This window comes from Salvelinus alpinus, chromosome 12 (assembly GCF_045679555.1).
Source record: "Salvelinus alpinus chromosome 12, SLU_Salpinus.1, whole genome shotgun sequence".
NCBI lineage: Eukaryota > Metazoa > Chordata > Actinopteri > Salmoniformes > Salmonidae > Salvelinus > Salvelinus alpinus.
In genome coordinates this window covers 9,185,289-9,208,580 of record NC_092097.1, presented here as the reverse complement: position 1 = coordinate 9,208,580, position 23,292 = coordinate 9,185,289, and the positions used below count along the sequence as shown (strand labels likewise).

At 43.5% G+C, this 23,292-nt stretch overlaps 1 protein-coding gene, 1 long non-coding RNA gene and 1 other non-coding gene across 3 annotated transcripts in view; 1 reads left to right on the top strand and 2 right to left on the bottom strand.

Annotated features, from left to right (window-relative positions):
- The window catches only part of LOC139535452 (A-type voltage-gated potassium channel KCND3-like), a 115,357-nt gene that overhangs the window by 12,738 nt on the left and 79,327 nt on the right, over positions 1–23,292 (bottom strand). Inside the window, exons 3-4 of the mRNA XM_071334859.1 lie at positions 11,607–11,775; positions 889–993 (exon numbers count right to left, since the gene is read on the bottom strand). Of these exons, the coding sequence (XP_071190960.1) occupies positions 889–993; positions 11,607–11,775 (274 nt within the window). The remainder of the gene's footprint in view (positions 1–888; positions 994–11,606; positions 11,776–23,292) is intronic.
- On the bottom strand, positions 20,437–21,352 carry LOC139535451 (uncharacterized). The gene is made up of 2 exons (XR_011667134.1): positions 21,156–21,352; positions 20,437–20,692 (listed from the first exon to the last, which is right to left on the bottom strand). It is a non-coding gene; the product is annotated as an uncharacterized lncRNA (long non-coding RNA).
- LOC139536618 (U7 small nuclear RNA) lies at positions 21,930–21,984 on the top strand. Its single transcript, XR_011667344.1, has one exon. It is a non-coding gene; the product is annotated as a U7 small nuclear RNA (small nuclear RNA).

Below are 23,292 nucleotides of genomic sequence, written 5' to 3'. Positions count from 1 at the left end.
AAGCCTCTGTAGGCGTTACCATTTTTATGATAGCTTTGACACTTCCAAAACTCCCGTGGACGCTCAGCTCCCAAGTCTTTTACAGAGTAGATGTGAATGGATTTCAGCCCGTGCCGCTATTTAACAGACTGTTGCTGTGAGCATGTCAGTTATGTTCGTTTGTATGGATGTGTGCAATTTGTTATTGTAATCCATCCACCACTCCCTTAATGGAGAAGACGTGAAGAGATATGGGAGGTCTGTCCATGAACACCTGCTCTGACGCGCCCCATCTCTTAATTCATCACACAACATGAATACTAATGGCTGATAATTGACAGGGTCGTTTTGAGCCATTTGCTAATGGAATATTTCAATGTAGAGGCCAGCACAATCATGGACAGAAACAAAGCGTAACACATACAAAAGCAACACAAACGTGACTGTGGCACTCAGAACACAATAACAGTTTTCCATCTCCATTTTCACCATGTTTAATTAGGCTATAGAGAAGACAAATGCCTGGCTCGGCTTAATGACCTGTAGAACGAGACACAACAGACTTGTGAACTGGAACAAGACAACACAACAGAGAGAACTAAAACACCCAGCAGGTTGAAATGGGAGCAAGCCAAGACATTTAGTAAAGAGAGAGGAGAAACTGTCTGGTCAGTAATGAAGATGCCCAGACAATCACAATAATCACTCTAGTCAAAGACATTACAGCCACATGGTGCCTCAATGAATCGAATCACTGCTGTTCGGCCTAAGATCTGAAAACTTGCGTTATCCCCCCGAGCTAATGCTTGGGTTTCAGCTCAGCGGGCTAACTCAACCTTGTGGTATGCACCACTTGCGTGCATATCTCAAACTAGGATTGGGCCTTCAGAGGTCAAAGGGCAACCTTACCGTGAGCTCCAGCAGTTCGTTGAGGAGGTCGTTGCGTTTGCTCTGGAAGAAGCCCGTGCAGGAGCTGCCCGTCTGGGCTATTCTTATCCGGGCCAGTCTGGCTTTCTGTGTAGGGAGAGGTTAACATGTCAAACCCAGACATGGATGAGATATGTCTTATCATCATCTAGTGGTGAGAATTCGCAGCCTCATCATCACTCCTTCCCTGGATGATGTAAGTGTGTCACCATGGATTTGTAGGGCTAGGGTGGGCTCACCATGTAAACATTGCGGTGGTGATCACTTTCAGTCCTGTTCGTATCACAAGGTATCAAGCTATCCATCAGTCTGAGTCTTACCCACAGCTAAAGCAGCATGTTCATTATATAGCCTCTTTAAATCCTATCCATTTGTCTCAGCCGTCATGATTCTTTCTCCACCTCTAGGACTGAATTATAAGTGAAGTGAAGACTACATTGAGATCGCAGGGGACATCTAAGAGTGATATTAAAGAGGAGATTCAAGTGCCTACTCTGAGACAACAGACTAAAGTGCTTTTCAATCGTTCAAGGTGAGAGTATTTTAACCTTGGTCCGGGCGATTGCTTTGCACAAACACATTTTAGATATCCCCACAAAGAGTAGCATTGCCTTCCCTGAAGACTCTTGACATGTTAGGGTTTAGAGGTTTTGGTGATTCAACCTGTGAGACAAGCTATGCTGTCCTCGGAGATTCTAGGGCGCCAGGCTATGTGCGACGGAGCTAGCACCTATAGCCTGGTCCCAGATTGGTTTGTGCTGTCTTGCCAACTCCTATGTAATTGACAAGACAGCACAAAATGATCTGGGATCAAGCTAGCACCTCTATGCTGCTGCTACTCTCTCTGCCTGTCACCAGTGGGAAATAAAAGACAACTTTTAATTTAAATGAGCAGGCTCATGACATCTGCTTTACTTGACATGTTGATCAAAGGCTTCGTTCGACGCATGGAAAGCTCAAATGAAAAACTGGAGCAGTAGCTAACTGAGAGGAGTCTTTGAAAATTTCGGTGATGTGCGCTGATGGTTTCTTCAAAAATAAGAGAATAATCCTGTTCAACTTCCTTCCCGTATCGCTTCACTCTGTGCTGTCTGACGAGAGTGGATGTTTCACCGATTCAGCTGTGGCCACAGCCCAGCCACAGCCCAGCCACAGCCCAGGAGTAAAATAATAGTAATCTCTGAGCAGTGTGTCTGATCTAATGGAGCCAGCATCCTCTCTGTCCAATCAGACGGGCAGCTGGACTGCAGCCGTCCACACATGACACAGGATAAAGTTCCAGGAGTTTCTCTGAAGGGAAGCCATTCTCCGTTCTGTGCCTGAAGTTTTTCTTCTCCACTGCCGGCACACTGTTTCTCTCTGTATGGCTCCACCTGACTTTGCCATTTCATTAACACTGTGACCCCAGACCATTCAGAGCCCGCTGTGCTCCTGGTAAGAGCCCTCCCAATTAGTCGAGCAAATAAGATTTGTGATTTGTGTTACACTAAAATAAAACCTCAGCCGCCGTGACTCTGGACTTCGGTAGCACGTCACCAGAGGCTGTCCAAGCTAGAGGTGACCCTCAGTTAAAGCAAAGGGGAGGGTGCATTAGGGGAGACTGCCGCACATTCTTCTTGATACCCTTCTTACATATTATTGTACTTTTCTATGACAATAGAAGAACTACCAGCCTATTTCTGTGCGGGAAGCACATATCTGATAGACGTATATTTAAACGTCTGTACGAGGGAGATAGGATAGGATACATGAGAAGTTATTTTTTCCCAGCTTTGGCCCCAGATGGCCAGCTAATTGTACTGGGAGCCTGGAGCGGCCCACTATTAGAGTGAAATGAAGATGGATGAGGGGGGGGGGGGGGGAGGGAAGGGGTGAACATGGCTAATTTGAGAGACACCCGCTCTGGCTCGTCAGCGCACGTGGAGCAAGGTGCATGCGGTGAACCTCCCCTCCCGTCTCCGTTTCAGCAGCCTGGTATAAGTGAGTAATAACTGTTAGCAGATAGGGGGTAAGGGCCGTGAGGGGCACCGGGAAATTAGAGATGAACCACTGCAGTGTTAGAACTCTTGACAGGTTTCCACTGCAATTAACATAATATAAATCGTGATGTTACTCACTGTAGAAGAACAGAGGAAAGCGTACACTAGCAATTTGCCTTAACAGTTGACCTCAGGAGTGACCACAATAGCTCATCTGCATCTACTTCTTATCTGCCCTTACTCCCACAAGGTCATTCTAAGGACAGGTATCTAAAGAGGGAGAGGGCATCAAATGAAAGGAGTCTGTTTCTCAGTCTCCATGCCTCTTACTGGACTCACCTGCACCTGGACTCTTATCTTTTTCATGAAAGGTCAACCCCACTGAGGCTGTAGTGAGAGTAGTTAGCCACCACTACTTAATGCTTGGTGTGTGTGTTTGTGTGAGTGTTAGGGCTGACCACATTTAGTCGACTGGTGGATTGTTTGGTCGATAGGCTGTTTTTTAGTTGAGCAGTCACAACAACAAAAATGCTGTGGCACACGAGACACCTGTCTGATTCTTTGCAGAGGCCGCGGGGATGGCACAGTCCAAGACAGGTATCGGCAACCTAAGACACGAGAGCTGCAAGGGTATTTGCCTTGGCACGCCAAGCAATTTGATAACGATCAGAAAATAAGTGAAATTGCATTTGTTTCCCCTATATTGCTATTGCTTTTGACCTAAATACAGTTGTGAGAGTATTCCTTAGACCTACAGTACGTGTGAAGATAATGTGTCTGGTGTATAATTTAAAATGTTGAGTTAAGAAGGGTAGCGTGGCTTTGATGCACAAGGTGCGTCTCTCTCCAGAATGCGCTCTCTCTACCACCAATTTGTGTGCATTCATTGTTTCATAACTTCATTGTGTGAATGGTTTGCCCTTTGATTGTTAGTGTCTATCAATTCACCATTACATACAGTACATCACCAGTTGTACATTTACCGTTGATTCCCATAATTTTTTATCAACAATGTTTGTTTGGTTACAGTAATTTCTGTTAACGCATTCAATATATTATTAATACAGTCATTTACCGTTGTTATTGTCAGAGTGGACACTTGTTTGCAGAGCTCACAACCTATGCTACACTTGTGAGGATCAATTATTTCATTCCGTTGTATTTTGTTTGGAGCGCTCCTGTCAATGTTGAGTCGGGACGCACACCTGAGTACGTATAGAAGCAGGCTACCTGGCCTGCGCGCAAATGTGTAAAGGTGCCCATTTAGGGATGTCTGATAATATTTTGGATTATCTTAACTCACCACCACTAATGTGCTGTGGAGCTGCTCAATGTATTTTTTCTTTACCTCAAACAGCAAGTAAACAAAGTCTGTTTTGACATACATTAAATCCAATCAGGATTTTTCTTTGCTGGCATTTGGGGAGATAAATCTATCTAGCTAAGTCAGCCATTGGCTAGGCCATCAGAAGCTAATAAAGGCATCTGCCATTCAACTGTATTAGGGCAGAATTTGGGAGTGACAGTGGAATCAACCAATCACATTTTGACTTAATGGCTGGGACCGTTTTTACAAAAGCTTATGGAAACTTCTGCCTTCTTGAAGGCCAACAGGTCGCTGGGCAATCGCGAGCTAGCTTTGTTGTCGGCTAGTTTGCAGCGGCTGCAGTAGGTCTGTTGGCTAATTTGTTAGCTTCTCCCTTTTCAATGATAACTTTCAACAAGAAGTTAAGTAAAAAATTATCTGGTGAGTGGAACTGCCTTTGATACCATCGATCACCACATTCTTTTGGAGAGATTGGAAACCCAAATTGGTCTACACGGACAAGTTCTGGCCTGGTTTAGATCTTATCTGTCGGAAAGATATCAGTTTGTCTCTGTGAATGGTTTGTCCTCTGACAAATCAACTGTACATTTCGGTGTTCCTCAAGGTTCCGTTTTAGGACCACTATTGTTTTCACTATATATTTTACATCTTGGGGATGTCATTCGAAAACATAATGTTAACTTTCACTGCTATGCGGATGACACACAGCTGTACATATCAATGAAACATGGTGAAGCCCCAAAATTGCCCTCGCTAGAAGCCTGTGTTTCAGACATAAGGAAGTGGATGGCTGCAAACTTTCTACTTTTAAACTCGGACAAAATAGAGATGCTTGTTCTAGGTCCGAAGAAACAAAGAGATCTTCTATTGAATCTGACAATTAATCTTGATGGTTGTAAAGTCGTCTCAAATAAAACTGTGAAGGAACTCGGCGTTACTCTGGACCCTGATCTCTCTTTTGACTAACATATCAAGACTGTTTCAAGGTCAGCTTTTTTCCATCTACGTAACATTGCAAAAATCTGAAACTTTCTGTCCAAAAATGATGCAGAAAAATTAATCCATGCTTTTGTTACTTCTAGGTTAGACTACTGCAATGCTCTACTTTCTGGCTACCCGGATAAAGCACTAAATAAACTTCAGTTAGTGCTAAATACGGTTGCTAGAATCCTGACTAGAACCAAAAAATTTGATCATATTACTCCAGTGCTAACCTCCCTACACTAGCTTCCTGTTAAGGCAAGGGCTGATTTCAAGGTTTTACTGCTAACCTACAAAGCATTACATGGGCTTGCTTCTACCTATCTTTCCAATTTGGTCCTGCCGTACATACCTACACGTACGCTACGGTCACAAGACGCAGGCCTCCTAATTGTCCCTAGAATTTCTAAGCAAACAGCTGGAGGCAGGGCTTTCTCCTATAGAGCTCAATTTTTATGGAATGGTCTGCCTACCCATGTGAGAGACGCAGACTAATCTCTTCAGTGGGTCATATGATTGAGTCTAGTCTGGCCCAGGAGTGTGAAGGTGAACGGAAAGGCTCTGGAGCAAGGAACCGCCTTTGCTGTCTCTGCCTGCCCGGTTCCCCTCTCTCCACTGGGATTCTCTGCCTCTAACCCTATTACAGGGGCTGAGTCACTGGCTTACTGGTGATCTTTCATGCCGTCCCTAGGAGGGGTGGGTCACTTGAGTGGGTTGAGTCCCCTCCTGTCTCAGCCTCCAGTATTTATGCTGCAGTAGTTTATGTGTCGGGAGCTAGGGTCAGTTTGTTATATCTGGAGTACTTCTCCTGTCTTATCCGGTGTCCTGTGTGAATTTAAGTATGCTCTCTCTAATTCTCTCTTTCTCTCTTTCTTTCTCTCTCTCGGAGGACCTGAGCCCTAGGACCATGCCTCAGGACGACCTGGCATGATGACTCCTTGCTGTCCCCAGTCCACCTGGCCGTGCTGCTGCTCCAGTTTCAACTGTTCTGCCTGCGGCTATGGAACCCTGACCTGTTCACCGGACGTGCTACCTGTCCCAGACCTGCTGTTTTCAACTCGCTAGAGACAGCAGGAGCGGTAGAGATACTCTTAATGATCGGCTATGAAAAGCCAACTGACATTTACTCCTGAGGTGCTGACTTGCTGCACCCTCGACAACTACTGTGATTATTATTATTTGACCATGCTGGTCATTTATGAACATTTGAACATCTTAGCCATGTTCTGTTATAATCTCCACCCGGCACAGCCAGAAGAGGATTGGCCACCCCTCATAGCCTGGTTCCTCTCTAGGTTTCTTCCTAGGTTTTAGCCTTTCTAGGGAGTTTTTCCTAGCCACCGTGCTTCTACACCTGCATTGCTTGCTGTTTGGGGTTTTAGGCTGGGTTTCTGTACAGCACTTTGAGATATCAGCTGATGTAAGAAGGGCTATATAAATACATTTGATTTGATTTGAACTGTGTTTTTTACTGCAGCGCGCTTGCTGTTGTTAGCCATCTCTTTGAAAATAACCAATGTGTGTGAAACATTGTTGCATTTCAAGTGGAACTGACAGCATTTTAGCTAAATGAAATATTATTAAAATCTGTTCATTTACACCCCCAGGAAGAATATGACACTTTTAAAAACATTTTCTGAAAAGCTATCACTTAGATATGGTAATTTTCACATTTTCATAAATTCTTCCAATTTTGGGGAATTACGTATACTAAATTCTAAATTCTATAGCATTATAGAGTGGGAAAGCGGCTGTGCGTTGGACAATTATTAGACACTGTAGTAAATAAAACCAAATATAAACATCTGTCTTGTCCAGGACTGGAGTCTACACAGACCGGTGCGCTATAGCCAAACAGAACTACTGTAGGCCTTTATACAAACAAGCCATTTGCCACACGGCCTGCCATCATTCACTTTGAACTGGAATGTGTGTTTACAGGCAGTTGCAACAGCATGACTTTATAGCATTAAAACGCATTTGCCAAAAGCCACAAAATAAACCTGAATTGATTTCTGCAAATATGCGAACACCACAGGAGTGCTCTTACATTTGGGAACTTTACAGTCCTATTGATCAAACAACCATGAAAAGGTAGGCTCTCTCTCCCTCAGTTATGCACATCAACAACAACAAGATCAACAACTAATGCTAGCCAGAGCAAGGTTAGCTAAAATCTAACGAAGGAACATTAGACAAACCCTCTCAAACTTTTTCAGCTAGTTGGCTGTCAAAATTGCACTGATAAACGATGGGGAATTGTAGCCTCCTCGTCCTTCTGCAGCTTGCCTGCCAATGCATGCGTGTCCCAACCAAGCACACAAGCTAGCTAGCTGCTTCCAGACATAAACGATAGAACACCTCACTCTGACCATTTTACTCACCCTAGCAGAGCTGGTTAGGCTGTTAACATGTTATCTAGAGCGTTCTTGACTAACTATTACTTTTTGTGCCTACGTTTACTGACACCGGTCATATTCAGCTGGTGTTGCACGTTTGTAAATTCATCAGTTGTTCTGCACTCTGGTAACGACGAGAGTGCTCTGAAATCGGAGTAGATAGCCAGAGTGAATTTGCGAACGCAAGAGATATGCTAACTGGATAACAGTCATTCAGAACAGGGCTCCGGGCAGCCGAGCGGAAATGGAGGAAAACTCGCCTCCCTGCGGACCTGGCATCCTTTCACTCCCTCCTCTCTACATTCTCCTCTTCTGTCTCTGCTGCTAAAGCCAATTTCTACCACTCTAAATTCCAAGCATCTGCCTCTAACCCTAGGAAGCTCTTTGCCACCTTCTCCTCCCTCCTGAATCCTCCTCCCCCTCCTCCCCCCTCCTCCCTCTCTGCTGATGACTTCGTCAACCATTTTGAAAAGAAGGTCGACGACATCCGATCCTCGTTTGCTAAGTCAAACGACACCGCTGGTTCTGCTCACACTGCCCTACCCTGTGCTTTGACCTCTTTCTCCCCTCTCTCTCCAGATGAAATCTCGCGTCTTGTGACGGCCGGCCGCCCAACAACCTGCCCGCTTGACCCTATCCCCTCCTCTCTTCTCCAGACCATTTCCGGAGACCTTCTCCCTTACCTCACCTCGCTCATCAACTCATCCTTGACCGCTGGCTACGTCCCTTCCGTCTTCAAGAGAGCGAGAGTTGCACCCCTTCTGAAAAAACCTACACTCGATCCCTCCGATGTCAACAACTACAGACCAGTATCCCTTCTTTCTTTTCTCTCCAAAACTCTTGAACGTGCCGTCCTTGGCCAGCTCTCCTGCTATCTCTCTCAGAATGACCTTCTTGATCCAAATCAGTCAGGTTTCAAGACTAGTCATTCAACTGAGACTGCTCTTCTCTGTGTCACGGAGGCGCTCCGCACTGCTAAAGCTAACTCTCTCTCCTCTGCTCTCATCCTTCTAGACCTATCGGCTGCCTTTGATACTGTGAACCATCAGATCCTCCTCTCCACCCTCTCCGAGCTGGGCATCTCCGGCGCGGCCCACGCTTGGATTGCGTCCTACCTGACAGGTCGCTCCTACCAGGTGGCGTGGCGAGAATCTGTCTCCGCACCACGTGCTCTCACCACTGGTGTCCCCCAGGGCTCTGTTCTAGGCCCTCTCCTATTCTCGCTATACACCAAGTCACTTGGCTCTGTCATATCCTCACATGGTCTCTCCTATCATTGCTATGCAGACGACACACAATTAATCTTCTCCTTTCCCCCCTCTGATAACCAGGTGGTGAATCGCATCTCTGCATGTCTGGCAGACATATCAGTGTGGATGACGGATCACCACCTCAAGCTGAACCTCGGCAAGACGGAGCTGCTCTTCCTCCCGGGGAAGGACTGCCCGTTCCATGATCTCGCCATCACGGTTGACAACTCCATTGTGTCCTCCTCCCAGAGTGCTAAGAACCTTGGCGTGATCCTGGACAACACCCTGTCGTTCTCAACTAACATCAAGGCGGTGACCCGTTCCTGTAGGTTCATGCTCTACAACATTCGCAGAGTACGACCCTGCCTCACGCAGGAAGCGGCGCAGGTCCTAATCCAGGCACTTGTCATCTCCCGTCTGGATTACTGCAACTCGCTGTTGGCTGGGCTCCCTGCCTGTGCCATTAAACCCCTACAACTCATCCAGAACGCCGCAGCCCGTCTGGTGTTCAACTTTCCCAAGTTCTCTCACGTCACCCCGCTCCTCCGCTCTCTCCACTGGCTTCCAGTTGAAGCTCGCATCCGCTACAAGACCATGGTGCTTGCCTACGGAGCTGTGAGGGGAACGGCACCTCCGTACCGTCAGGCTCTGATCAGGCCCTACACCCAAACAAGGGCACTGCGTTCATCCACCTCTGGCCTGCTCGCCTCCCTACCTCTGAGGAAGTACAGTTCCCGCTCAGCCCAGTCAAAACTGTTCGCTGCTCTGGCACCCCAATGGTGGAACAAACTCCCTCACGACGCCAGGTCAGCGGAGTCAATCACCACCTTCCGGAGACACCTGAAACCCCACCTCTTTAAGGAATACCTAGGATAGGATAAAGTAATCCTTCTAACCCCCCCCCCCCTTAAAAGAGTTAGATGCACTATTGTAAAGTGGTTGTTCCACTGGATATCATAAGGTGAATGCACCAATTTGTAAGTCGCTCTGGATAAGAGCGTCTGCTAAATGACTTAAATGTAAAATGTAATTCAAGTTCTTGCTATCTAACCAAATGACATCTGCATCTCTAGCTGTGTATAGTCACCGAAAAACGATTTGAGTGGAAAAAGTCAGTCACTCACCCACTCCTCCAACGGCATGACATCCTCCTAGCAGGACATCCCTGTCGGCCAAACCCTCCCCTATCCCGGACAACGCTGGGCCAATTGTGCGCCGCCCCATCGGTCTCCCCGTTGCGGCCGGCTGCAACAGAGCCTGGATTTGAACCCAGAATCTCTAGTGACACAGCTAGCACTGCGATGCAGTGTCTTAGACCACTGCGTCACTCGGGAGGCCCCAAATACGAAATGTTTCTATACATTTTTCAGATTTTCACTATCAAAATCACACGTAAAAAATAAAAAATAAATAAAAGAATGCTTAAACCACATCAATCTGATTGGGTGGGCCTTCCAGGGCCTGGCACCCCAATTGGTGGGCCTGTGTTCACCCAGGTCCATCCATGTCTACACCCCTGATGCAAACAGCTCATGATGACAATTGCGCATCACAAATAGCCTACTAACCAACACTTAAGACAAAACTTTTTGTATACCTGGTTTGCATACCCATTGTTGCCATTTACTGGTAAATATCATAAATTGAAACGTCTTTCCTACCCTACCGGCTACTGACGTCATTCTTCTGTGAGCTGCTCCATGCCAAAACCAGTTGAGAGCTGCATACTCTTGCTGCCTGCAGATGATATTCCACTGAAACTAGGCTACAGTATGTGTGTGGCGAGCAAGTGAAGTATTCACGTGCTTTGTGATTGTGTAGGCTACTTTGTGCATGATTTCTCTATTGTACTACATACTTGATAAGTCCTATACCTCCACTACACTACTTTGATACGCATCAGTAGGGATTAAGAAGTGAGTATACGCAATGCCAACTGAAAATAAATTGGGTATACGGTTTATACCTGCGTATGTATACCCTCCACTACACCACTGGCCCTTTGTGTTTTACAAAAAGTGCACTCACCTACATGAGTGTGGCGGTATTACGGTTGCTGTTCTTTCAGAACCTGTCACACACTGAAGGCCTATAGGTTCGCTTAAGGCTGTTATTAAGACATTAACGTTTCAGTCGACCGCGAAGCGGTTTCATGCGCTGACTGAATGGAAGCTGAGTTCTTTACTCAGCTGGTCTAGGAAGATATTAAGAGTCCTCACTGTCCAACAGAGTACAAATGTATCTGACACCGAGACACTTATTATGTGGTCTCCAATACTACAACACTGGGGACAGCCCTGTGGAGGGTTTTCTCTCCAAGGGACTGAGAGAAAAAACAGCAGGGTGTGTACAGTCTGATGGTAAGTATTAAAGTACTTCTTTGCCGTCGCCATTAAACTAATGATGTTTTGCGTTAATGGTGGTTTGATTTTGTGATGCTGGACCATGGGCATGCAGATCCATGCTGCGACCCCAACAGTTTCCAGTATGGAACCTCTCACGTCTGTCTGTCTGCAGCGCGTGCCAGAGGTTAATGGAGTCTCCGAAGTCAGGGAGGCGAGGGGTGTTGTATCCACACACACACACACACACACACACACACACACACACACACACACACACACACACACACACACACACACACACACACACACACACACACACACACACACACACACACACACACACACACACACACACACACACACACACCTCGCCTCCCTACAGCCGGAAGCGGGTCATCTAATAAGTGAATGGTGTTCACCTGTACCTTCTGCGCACGCCGTTTGTCAGCTCTCTGGTTCTGGTGATAGATTCGGCTAAAGTTGGACACGATGACGGGAACAGGCAGGGCGATTACCAGCACCCCGCTCAGAGAACAGATAGAACCAAAGATCTTCCCCGCGATCGTCTTGGGCACCATGTCCCCGTAACTACAGCAAGAGAGAAAGAGAGAGGGGAGGGAGGGAAGTAGGGAAAGATGAAATACTGTATTGGATACATTTAAAAATGCAGTCTACAGTTCTGAATCCGTACGTGTGGCCGTCCAAAGGGTTAGCATTTGTGTGTGTGTGTGTGTGTGTGTGTGTCGAGATGCTCCCTACTGTTTGGCCTGGGGGCTAAACCCATATCAGCAACTCCTTCTTTCATTCCCAGCCTTCCCTTTTGTTTCTTTCTATGCAATTACATGTTGCTCTCAGTTTCCTAGACTGGGGCTAATTTGATTACACAGGTGGAGGAAGCGGTGACAGGCAGGCTCAGTAAGAGGTGGGGAGAGGCAGCGAGAAAGAGGTGCTATCTGGGCTGCTCAGGCAGGGCACAACATAGTCATGCCAGGGGGCAACGTGCCAGGGAGGTGCCAGTGCAGGTCCCCTGTTGTGAGCTCAGGGTGAGCACTGGGGAACAAATCACTTTATCAATGGTCACTTCAGGTACAAGCTCTCATGAAGGCAAGCCAAATCAGAGTTGGGAGAATGGCTGCAGAGACACACAGACACAGACCAGGTGCATTACACTTGGTTTGACTTGGATCCTCTCACTATTTTACTAGAGTACTCATGCCAGACACATCCTTTGGCTTAAAGGTCCAATACAGCCATTTTTTATATCAATATCAAATCATTTCTGGGTAACAATTAAGTACGTTGCTATGATTGTTTCAACTCAAATGGTCAAAAATAAACAAAAATAGCTTCTTAGCAAAGATCAATTTCTCAAGGAAGAATTTAGCAAAGACTGTCTGGGAGTGGTCTGAGTGCAGAGGGGGAAAATGAAAACTAGCTAACTAGCTAATGCCACCAGGCAGGCCAAAACTCCATCTCACCAAATTTCAGGTAGTCTTTTCAAAAAGCTCTTACACTAAAAGGGCATTACCTTATATATACATATTTCCAAACTATGAGGTTGGAATAATACTGTGAAATTGTGAAAATTATGATAATGCCCTTTTAGTGTAAGAGCTTTTTGAAAAGACTACCTGAAATTTCTGCTTGTTTTGGTGGGATGAAGTGCACTGGGCCTTTAAACTTTCCTCCCCACTGCTTCCTGCAGAGACTCCTAACAGGTAGCCCATAGGCTGTTGCCTTCACTGCCCCTCAGGGGGACTCTCCGGGCCTGAAGGTACACCACTGATGTGGGCGCTGGCATCAAACTTCTCCTGATGGGCATTGTCTCACACTCCCTCTCCATTTATAAACATCCTGTACGGCCTGTCATCTGCAGACTCCCCCTGCCTACCACTCTCACTGTTAACTGCCCACCAACTTCCAACCTCTGGATTATAGAAACACAATTCTGCCAGGTGTAGAAATGTGTGTGAGCAAAAGTGATGTTCCCTCAAATCTTTCCTATCCCTTCCTGCAGTATTTGAAGTTGACATTCTCCTTTTCTCTGAGCTAAATGGATGGCAATGGTATGCTTTAATAATAACCAACAGGTACTCCTAAAAAAGATAGCTTTCTTCTACTTTCTGCCTTGTGCTCTTTTTCAGAGTCAAGCGTTTTTAAGTAAAACCTTTAAGCGCTCTCAGCCGCTAGGCTATCTGCCGCCTACCACCTTTCCATATAGTGCACTACTTTTGACCAGAGGTCTATGTGCCAATTTATGGGCTCAGGGCTAAAGTAAAATATCCAGAATATGGTGTCATTTGAAATGCAGCCAGAGTCATAGAATCCTTTCCCATCAATCTCTCAGCTGTCAGAAGGGAGTCTCAGAGCTGCAGCATCTCTGAAGTATCGAGACGGGTATGTTGTGTTGTGTCCTGGCTGTCAAGTGGTGGATCTCTCAGTCCGTGCTCTCTGTCTTTCTGTCTGTCACTCTATTATTGATGACACCCCCTCGGCTCTGTCTCTGCATGACAGCTCTACAGTCAGACAGAAATGTGAAAAAAGAACCCCCCTCACGAATAGTTGTTTTCTCTCTCCCTCGCTGGGTTTAGTGAAAGCAAAGTAGGCATTTTGAACATTCCTGGCGGTTATGATCGGGTCAATTTAATTTCCTTACTTTCAGACTTACGAACCAGCCGTTTACAAAACGGCAACAATTACGTTGGAGGTGGAGGCTTGGAACGCAGGGCTAAAGTAGTTCAAGGGAACTGTGAAACAGTAGAGCCAGTACTGTGAAGCAATTTGACTACACTACAGTGTGATTTTCAGACACAAATACATGAACTAGCATCCACTCGACACAACCATGGAAGATGACAGACGGAATTAGGAGAGAGATAAACAAACAGCTACACTGAGAGAAAGAGAGAGGGAGAAAGAGAGCTCCTAAACCACATTGTGAATGTCACTGGAATGGAACCTCATTATAATCAATTGATTATAATTCACCAGGAAGTTAGCAGCTTGTTTTATGATGGAAAGAAAGAAAATTAGACATTTGAACATGCTAATTTGTCCAACTCATACAGGTTAATAAAGTGAACATGTGACAGAGCAAATGGTCTATCGATAAGATTTTTGAGCGAATTAGCTTCTTCGGATATTATATTGGCATTGTGGGATGATCCATATTGGTATTTTGTATTGTATTATCTTTACAGAGGAATGAGATGAGGATGATGGGGACGAGGAAGTACATTTTGAAGAAATGTATTCAGTCTGTGTCTGAATTTTATCCGGACAATTTCTTGGTCTTCATTAAAGAAAGGTCTGCAATTGTTTCCACATCAAAATTGACATCGTTTAAAATGGGTTCCTCTTGATTGTATTCTGACGAACATGAAATTATCTCAATTGAATAGGTAGCGGCATTTCAAAAAGCCACAGCACAACCAAAACAATCCATTTAACTCACTGATTACAGCTTGTTTGGGGACCGAATGAAAACAGCGGAGATCTGTCAAACATAGTTACAGCTGTGAGGCGCTTAAAGATGCAGTCTGGGATCTTAAGCACCGACAAATTCGTAACATATTGGATAAATTGGATGAAGTAGGACATAAAATGTGCACAATTTTCAGGGACCCGTTTTTACTCGTGAACACTACTTTCAAAACTACTAGCTGGAATTATAAACTGCTCTGGAGCATCACTAATGATCAAAACTCTGTTGCCATCAGTAGCCAATCCGGACACCTATCCAAGACATGGGTGTGTCATTGTTATTGCGATTTCAACTACTATGACAAGTAATCATACATCCTCACATACCATGAGAGTTATAAACATAGACTAGCATGAGAGTTATAAACATAGACTAGCATGAGAGTTATAAACATAGACTAGCATGAGAGTTATAAACATAGACTAGCATGAGAGTTATAACATAGACTACCATGAGAGTTATAACATAGACTAGCATGAGAGTTATAACATAGACTAGCATGAGAGTTATAAACATAGTAGCCAATGAGAGTTATAAACATAGACTAGCATGAGATTTATAACATAGACTCACATAAAATGTATTATAACATAGACTCACATGATATTTATTATAACATAGACTACCATGAGAGTTATAACATAGCCTACCATGAGAGATATTATAACATAGCCTACCATGAGAGATATTATAACATAGCCTACCATGAGAGTTATAACATAGACTACTATGAGAGTTATAACATAGACTACCATGAGAGATATTATAACATAGCCTACCATGAGAGTTATAACATAGACTACCATGGGAGTTATAACAGACTGCCATGAGAGTTATAACAGACTACCATGAGAGTTATAACATAGACTACAATGAGAGTTATAACATAGACTACCATGAGAGTTATAACAGACTACAATGAGAGTTATAACATAGCCTACCATGAGAGTTATAACAGACTACCATGAGAGTTATAACAGACTATAATGAAAGTTATAACATAGACTAGCATGAGAGTTATAACATAGACTAGCATGAGAGTTATAACATACTACAATGAGAGTTATAACATAGACTACCATGAGAGTTATAACAGACTACAATGAGAGTTATAACATAGACTACCATGAGAGTTATAACAGACTACAATGAGAGTTATAACATAGACTACCATGAGAGTTATAACATAGACTACCATGAGAGTTATAACAGACTACCATGAGAGATATAACATAGACTAGCTGAGGAGTTATAACAGACTATAATGAAAGTTATAGCATAGACTAGCATGAAAGTTATAACACAGACTAGCATAGGAGTTATAACAGACTATAATGAAAGTTATAACACAGACTAGCATGAGAGTTATAACATAGACTAGCATGAGAGTTATAACATAGACTAGCATGAAAGTTATAACATAGACTAGCATAGGAGTTATAACAGACTATAATGAAAGTTATAACATAGACTAGCATGAGAGTTATAACATAGACTAGCATGAGAGTTATAACATAGACTAGCATGAGAGTTATAACATAGACTAGCATGAGAGTTATAACATAGACTAGCATGAGAGTTATAACATAGACTAGCATTAGAGTTATAACAAAAAGCATGAGGTGGTGCACACCCAGAGAAAATTATTTAGTGTTGACGTGTTGACTAACGGCGAATAAACTGTAAGCTGTAAAAACAAGCAAGAGGACAAGTACATTAGAGTGTCTAGTTTGAGAAACAGATGCCTCGCAAGTCCTCAACTGTCAGCTTCATTAAATAGTACCGGCAAAACACCAGTCTCAAGGTCAACAGTGAAGAGGCGACCCCGGGATGCTGGCCTTCTAGGCAGAGTTGCAAAGAAAAAGCCATATCTCAGACTGGCCAATAAAAATAAAAGATTAAGATGGGCAAAAGAACACAGACACTGGATAGAGAGAAGGCTTTTTCTTTGCAACTCTGCCCAGAACTCTAGCCAGACAGCTGTCAGTACAGGGTCTGCTATGATCCTTTAATCACTGGTAAATCAAGTCAGAATTTTTTTTCCCTATAACTCACTACAGTAAGTTAGCAAAAATAGATAGCTTGTAGTCTAGCGATTAGCATGTGTCGCATGAGTTTCAAGTTTAGGGAAAGCTATCTTTTCACCATAAAAATGCCCCTTTATATTATAACAAACAAAGGATTGCATGCCTCTATCATCGCATTTGCAGACTAATGTAAGCCTACTATTCCTAATGTAATGAGTAGATTGGATTGTGATAATTTAGGCAATTAATAAGCGCGTAGTCGCATAGGCTATATCAGAGACGTTTCTTCCCGTTGCACAGGAAGACCTTGTCTTGAATGCAACCATGTAATCTAGGCCGAGAAGGGGTCCTGGCTAAAAGGGATCAAGCTTTTGTCAAATTAACGTAAAAAGGGATTTTTTTCACGCTTTAGATAACCCCTTTCCTAACCTTAACCTAGATGTAATCTTTATATGAATGAATGAAATTAAACACAACCGAACACTTAAGTGCCCTGAAGGTGTAGGTGACCTAAAGAAGTGCTATTCTAACATCAGGTGTGCTTTTCATTTGTTGATGTATTACCGTAGGTTCACCAGCTGACCTCTATCAAGACAGCCATGTCGACTGGATTCCCACTGTGAAGACGAGCAATGCTGCAGCAGCATCAGTTTCTACTTCTACTTCGTCCTCTTCCAGATATGAAAGGAGACATCCCTCGGTTATACATTATGGTTTTCATACTGTATGCTGAGCTTTGGTCACTCTAAATGATTCTGTTGTGTCATTTGTGTAGAGCACCTTCACCTTCTCGTCATGACAAAAATGCCCCCTTAAACCATATGAATATATAACATGTAATTTTGGAACGTGTAAAATACTATTGTTTATGATGTTGTAAACATACTGTACTTTAATAATATGCCATATTGTTGTACAGTAAAAAGAAAAGTATTTTGTCATCTCTGCTTTGCCTAGCTCCATTGAAAAAACTGTATTTTTTTTTATAGCCCAACTATTTTCTTTCTTTTACAATTTAAACACATTTAGCATAGACATTGCAATTGTTGTGGTAGTCTTGGGCAAACCATCTTCATTATTACAGTAGCACATCCAAGTACCAATCAGACCTTCTGGGAGAAAAGTATCTGGCATTGAACTTGGTGGTAGTAGTTGTGTGTATGTTTAAAGAGAAGGATTCCGTCATCTCCTGCTTCCATACATTTCACCACCTAGATTACAAGGGTTGGATTTGCACTAAATCCTTTCATGTCAACACAAGGCATATACAAAATCCAGTATAAGGATTAGCCTCATATACAGTGGGGAGAACAAGTATTTGATACACTGCCGATTTTGCAGGTTTTCCTACTTACAAAGCATGTAGAGGTTTGTAATTTTTATCATAGGTACACTTCAACTGTGAGAGACGGAATCTTAAACAAAAATCCAGAAAATCACATTGTATGATTTTTAAGTAATTCATTTGCATTTTATTGCATGACATAAGTATTTGATACATCCGAAAAGCAGAACTTAATATTTGGTAAAGAAACCTTTGTTTGCAATTACAGAGATCATACGTTTCCTGTAGTTCTTGACCAGGTTTGCACACACTGCAGCAGGGATTTTGGCCCACTCCTCCATACAGACCTTCTCCAGATCCTTCAGGTTTCGGGGCTGTCGCTGGGCAATACGGACTTTCAGCTCCCTCCAAAGATTTTCTATTGGGTTCAGGTCTGGAGACTGGCTAGGCCACTCCAGGACCTTGAGATGCTTCTTATGGAGCCACTCCTTAGTTGCCCTGGCTGTGTGTTTCGGGTCGTTGTCATGCTGGAAGACCCAGCCACGACCCATCTTCAATGCTCTTACTGAGGGAAGGAGGTTGTTGGCCAAGATCTCGCGATACATGGCCCCATCCATCCTCCCCTCAATACGGTGCAGTCGTCCTGTACCCTTTGCAGAAAAGCATCCCCAAAGAATGTTTCCACCTCCATGCTTCACGGTTGGGATGGTGTTCTTGGGGTTGTACTAATCCTTCTTCTTCCTCCAAACACGGCGAATGGAGTTTAGACCAAAAAGCTCTATTTTTGTCTCATCAGACCACATGACCTTCTCCCATTCCTCCTCTGGATCATCCAGATGGTCATTGGCAAACTTCAGACGGGCCTGGACATGCGCTGGCTTGAGCAGGGGGACCTTGCGTACGCTGCAGGATTTTAATCCATGACGGCGTAGTGTGTTACTTGTGGTTTTCTTTGAGACTGTGGTCCCAGCTCTCTTCAGGTCATTGACCAGGTCCTGCCGTGTAGTTCTGGGCTGATCCCTCACCTTCCTTATGATCATTGATGCCCCACGAGGTGAGATCTTGCATGGAGCCCCAGACCGAGGGTGATTGATCGTCATCTTGAACTTCTTCCATTTTCTAATAATTGCGCCAACAGTTGTTGCCTTCTCACCAAGCTGCTTGCCTATTGTCCTGTAGCCCATCCCAGCCTTGTGCAGGTCTACAATTTTATCCCTGATGTCCTTACACAGCTCTCTGGTCTTGGCCATTGTGGAGAGGTTGGAGTCTGTTTGATTGAGTGTGTGGACAGGTGTCTTTTATACAGGTAACGAGTTCAAACAGGTGCAGTTAATACAGGTAATGAGTGGAGAACAGGTGGGCTTCTTAAAGAAAAACTAACAGGTCTGAGAGCCGGATTTCTTACTGGTTGGTAGGTGATCAAATACTTATGTTATGCAATAAAATGCAAATGAATCATACAATGTGATTTTCTGGATTTTTTTAAAGATTCCGTCTCTCACAGTTGAAGTGTACCTATGATAAAAAATTACAGACCTCTACATGCTTTGTAAATAGGAAAACCTGCAAAATCGGCAGTGTATCAAATACTTGTTCTCCCCACTGTACATTATCTGCTGGTATCGTTTTTAAATTGAGAACATATAGCTGAACACTATGTAAACAATGGGTGAGTTAAGCTATTCTCTGCTTCAGATGCACAATGTCAAGGATGCATTGCAAATGTCCATAAGCCTGATGCCATCATACTGTAGGCCAGTGGTTCCCAACTCCGGTCCTCAAGTACCCCCAACAGTACAGTTTATTGTAGTCCCGGACAAACACACCTGAATCAACTTGCCAACTAATCATTAGGCCCTCTGAGTTGAATCAGGTCTGTTTGTCCGGGGCTACAACAAAAATGTGTGCTGTTTGGGGTACACAAGGACTGGAGTTGGGAACCACTGCTGTAGGCCTATGGCTGCATCAGCTGCAAAATGGGTTCACATGGCTGATAGCCTGAAAAAATAGTGACAATCAAATAACACTAATTGGAGAGCTTATGACTGAACAAAAAGGTATTGTACATTTGAGCATACAACACAGAAACCGACAAATTAGAGACCGATTCCCTTCCCCTCTTTATTGCAGGATTGTGATCCGTGATTAATCAACATCGACACAAGTTCATCTTGAATAATAGTTCACAATTAAAACAAGTTAAAACACTTCAAAGAACCAACACTACTTCACATCATTTCCAAAGTGTAAAAGTAAGCTAACTCGTATGTAAAGGTTAGACATTTTACTAACGAGCCTATTATTACTAAAGGATCATTTCAGGTGAACAAAAAAAAGTCAACAACATAGGTGGTCAATCTCGTTCCACTGATTCCTGCTCTACGGGGGGACGCAGACTTCTGTTCCAGCCCAGCAATAGCACACTTGATAATTAACTGATTAGGTTTGATACATTTAATCAGTTGTGTTAGTGCTGGGCTGGAACAGAAGCGTGCACACGCAGCAGGGTTGGCCTGCTCCAGTTGTAATAGGTAACATTGTGTGTAACATTGTGTGTGACTTTTAAACCTTATTTTTTTGGTTCACAAAATGTGCTAACATACAGTAGGTACACATATAATCCATGGTATACAAGGATGTACCCTTGTTCTCTTTGAACATTCATTGGGACCTCTTCATCTGCATACAGGGTTTTACAGCTCTCTGTATCTGAGGACAGAAAACATCCCAAAAGAAGCAGACAGCATTATACTCAAATTAGACAGCACTGAATATTATGTTGCTATATCTCTCTGGCTTCAGTTTTTCTCGCTAGGGATTGGAATTTAAGAATATGTTCATAATGTCCTCCCACAAAGGTACTTGCCCTATCCAGAGTAGTTTACTCTTCCTTCTGACAGCTGGAACTGTTAGCTAATCATTTCACCCTATTCCATGGCTGTTAGCTAGCTACAAATGCATTCAGATTTACAACGATACATAAAGATAGCTAGCCAATATGAAGTTAGCAAACAGTTGATATTTAAATCACTTAGCTAGCTATACAGTATGTAAAGTTAGCTAACTAGCGAAAATTATGTTAGCAGCTCATTTGAGTTAGCCTGCAGACTATAGCAAGCTAGCTAGCTAATAATACATTGTTTGTGATCATTTTCTAAATATATTTACTTACTTGAATAGGTTCTCCCAATGCCTCCGTTTTCTGGGTCCTTGGAAAAACGAAATAAGGGGTAATCTTCCCGAAGTTTCCGATGGTAGCAAAACGCAGCCAGCCATGTGGACCATTGGAGAACTTCCAACAGTCTTTGGTCTTCCAACATGGCACCTGGTGCGGTTGCTACAGTAGGTGATTTGTGATGCAACTGCAAGCCCTCTATAACAGGTTTTCCAGAAACAAATAGCAGATCTGTCTGTCTGCATGAAATTAACATAATCTTGATTATATCAGTTGCCTGAAAATAATAAACCTAAAAAAAGGGCTTTCATCGTTAAAGAATTGGAACATGTGAAAGGATTGAAATAATAAGAATGTACTTTCGACAAAGCAAAGATATAATCCAAATGTGCGGGTGAAGAAATTATCACTGTCTTTGTGATATAGTTTATCCACAAAAAAATCATGATCATGTGTAGTATTTATTATAGAATTTCGTAGTAAATACTACAGTATTATCTGCAAAAAAACACTGCAGTAAATACTACAGTAATTTCCGCAAAGAACTACAGTGTCCGCTAAAACACTAGCATTTTTTAATGATAGTAATACTACAGTATTACATTTAATACCACACCAATTCCCATCTCCAATATCCCAATTTGTGTCACCCATGAGTGAGAAACCTACATTCCAAGTATAGACCATATATTGTGTTCCCTACAGATTATAGAAAAGAGCAGAAACTCTAAACTATCCATTCAGACTAGTCATACCTATCTACAGGCTATGGAAAACATGCTCTTTTAGTATTTGTCCAGTAGGTTTCCTCAAGGAGAAAACCCCCACTTATATGTCAAAGATAATACAACAAAAAATCACATGATTTCATGTGAAATCATGTGAAAACATTTGTTTTTGTGATCACGTGACATTCATGTGTTTTTTCTCTCTCAGTCAAGTACTGAATTTCAAGCACAGATTCAACTAAGGCTTTTTTCGAAAAGCCTTAAGAAGGGCAGGTTGGCTCCATCTCAGTGTGCTTCAATCTATAGCTAGAAGACTCCTGATATCTCCAGAAGTGAAAAGTATAATTGTTGCCATAATCTGTTGTTATCTAGTACTGTCTTTTTGCTAGCTAGGGCCATATACTTTAAGTGCTGTCTGTCTTCTGAGTAACCTACTTGTTGTGTGAACTGCTGACTGCTCATAACTTGCAGTTGATTGTTGACACATCAACCAGGATTAAGGGAAAGGGCATTTTGTGACTGCTGTTTTGGCAATCAGTGGCTGTGTTGGAGGGGGAGTTTTTCCTCTCCTAGGCAATCAGCAATTAGTACCGGGAGGTGTGCTCTTCACCTCTGCTAGACAATTAGCAATTAGTGTTAGTACTTCAGTCTCCCGTTTTCTCATCGGTGGCCATGTCAGAGGCGGCAATGTCACTGGGGGTCTCGTCGCGGAAACAAAGACTGTTCTGTCACGTTGTTCTGCCGAGTTGTTCGAGGAAGGAGAGGAAGGCTCCACACCACTCTCTCAGTTGAGGATCTTACCTAGTTATTTTCAGATGATATTTTGTAACTTTGTAAACTATTTATTTTTATACCTGTTCGCTCCTCTCCCTGTAGGCTTTACAGACGCTCCCCACCCCTTGGCTGCAACCCTTCTGATTTAGTGTAGACTGCGCGCTCAACCCCTGTGGAATTCATGGTCTCCGGCAGCATTTGGAACTGCCAATCTGCGGTTAAGAACGCAGAGTTCATCTCAGCCTATGTGGCCCTACTGTCCCTATACTTTTTGGCCCCGATGGAGACTTGGATCCCCCCAGAGAATACTGCTGCTCTCTCTTCATCTGAATCCCACGTGTACTATGATAGACTCAATTTCCTGATGCTGGTTTAACATTTTTGGGAGCATCTTATTGGTGTCCTGTACTCATGCACTGAGACATTTCTCACCATTGAACTGCCCAATACAACTGGCCGGAGAAGGGAATCGAGAAATCCGCCCATTCCCACCCCTCACACAATATGTTGAGCGCTTCACGGGCCTACGAGAAGCAGGATAGCATATACCTTGTGGGCCTGCAACTTATCTACATAGTACCCCTCGCCTGGTGTTCAACCTTCCCTACCGCTTCAAAGAGGATCTTAAATAA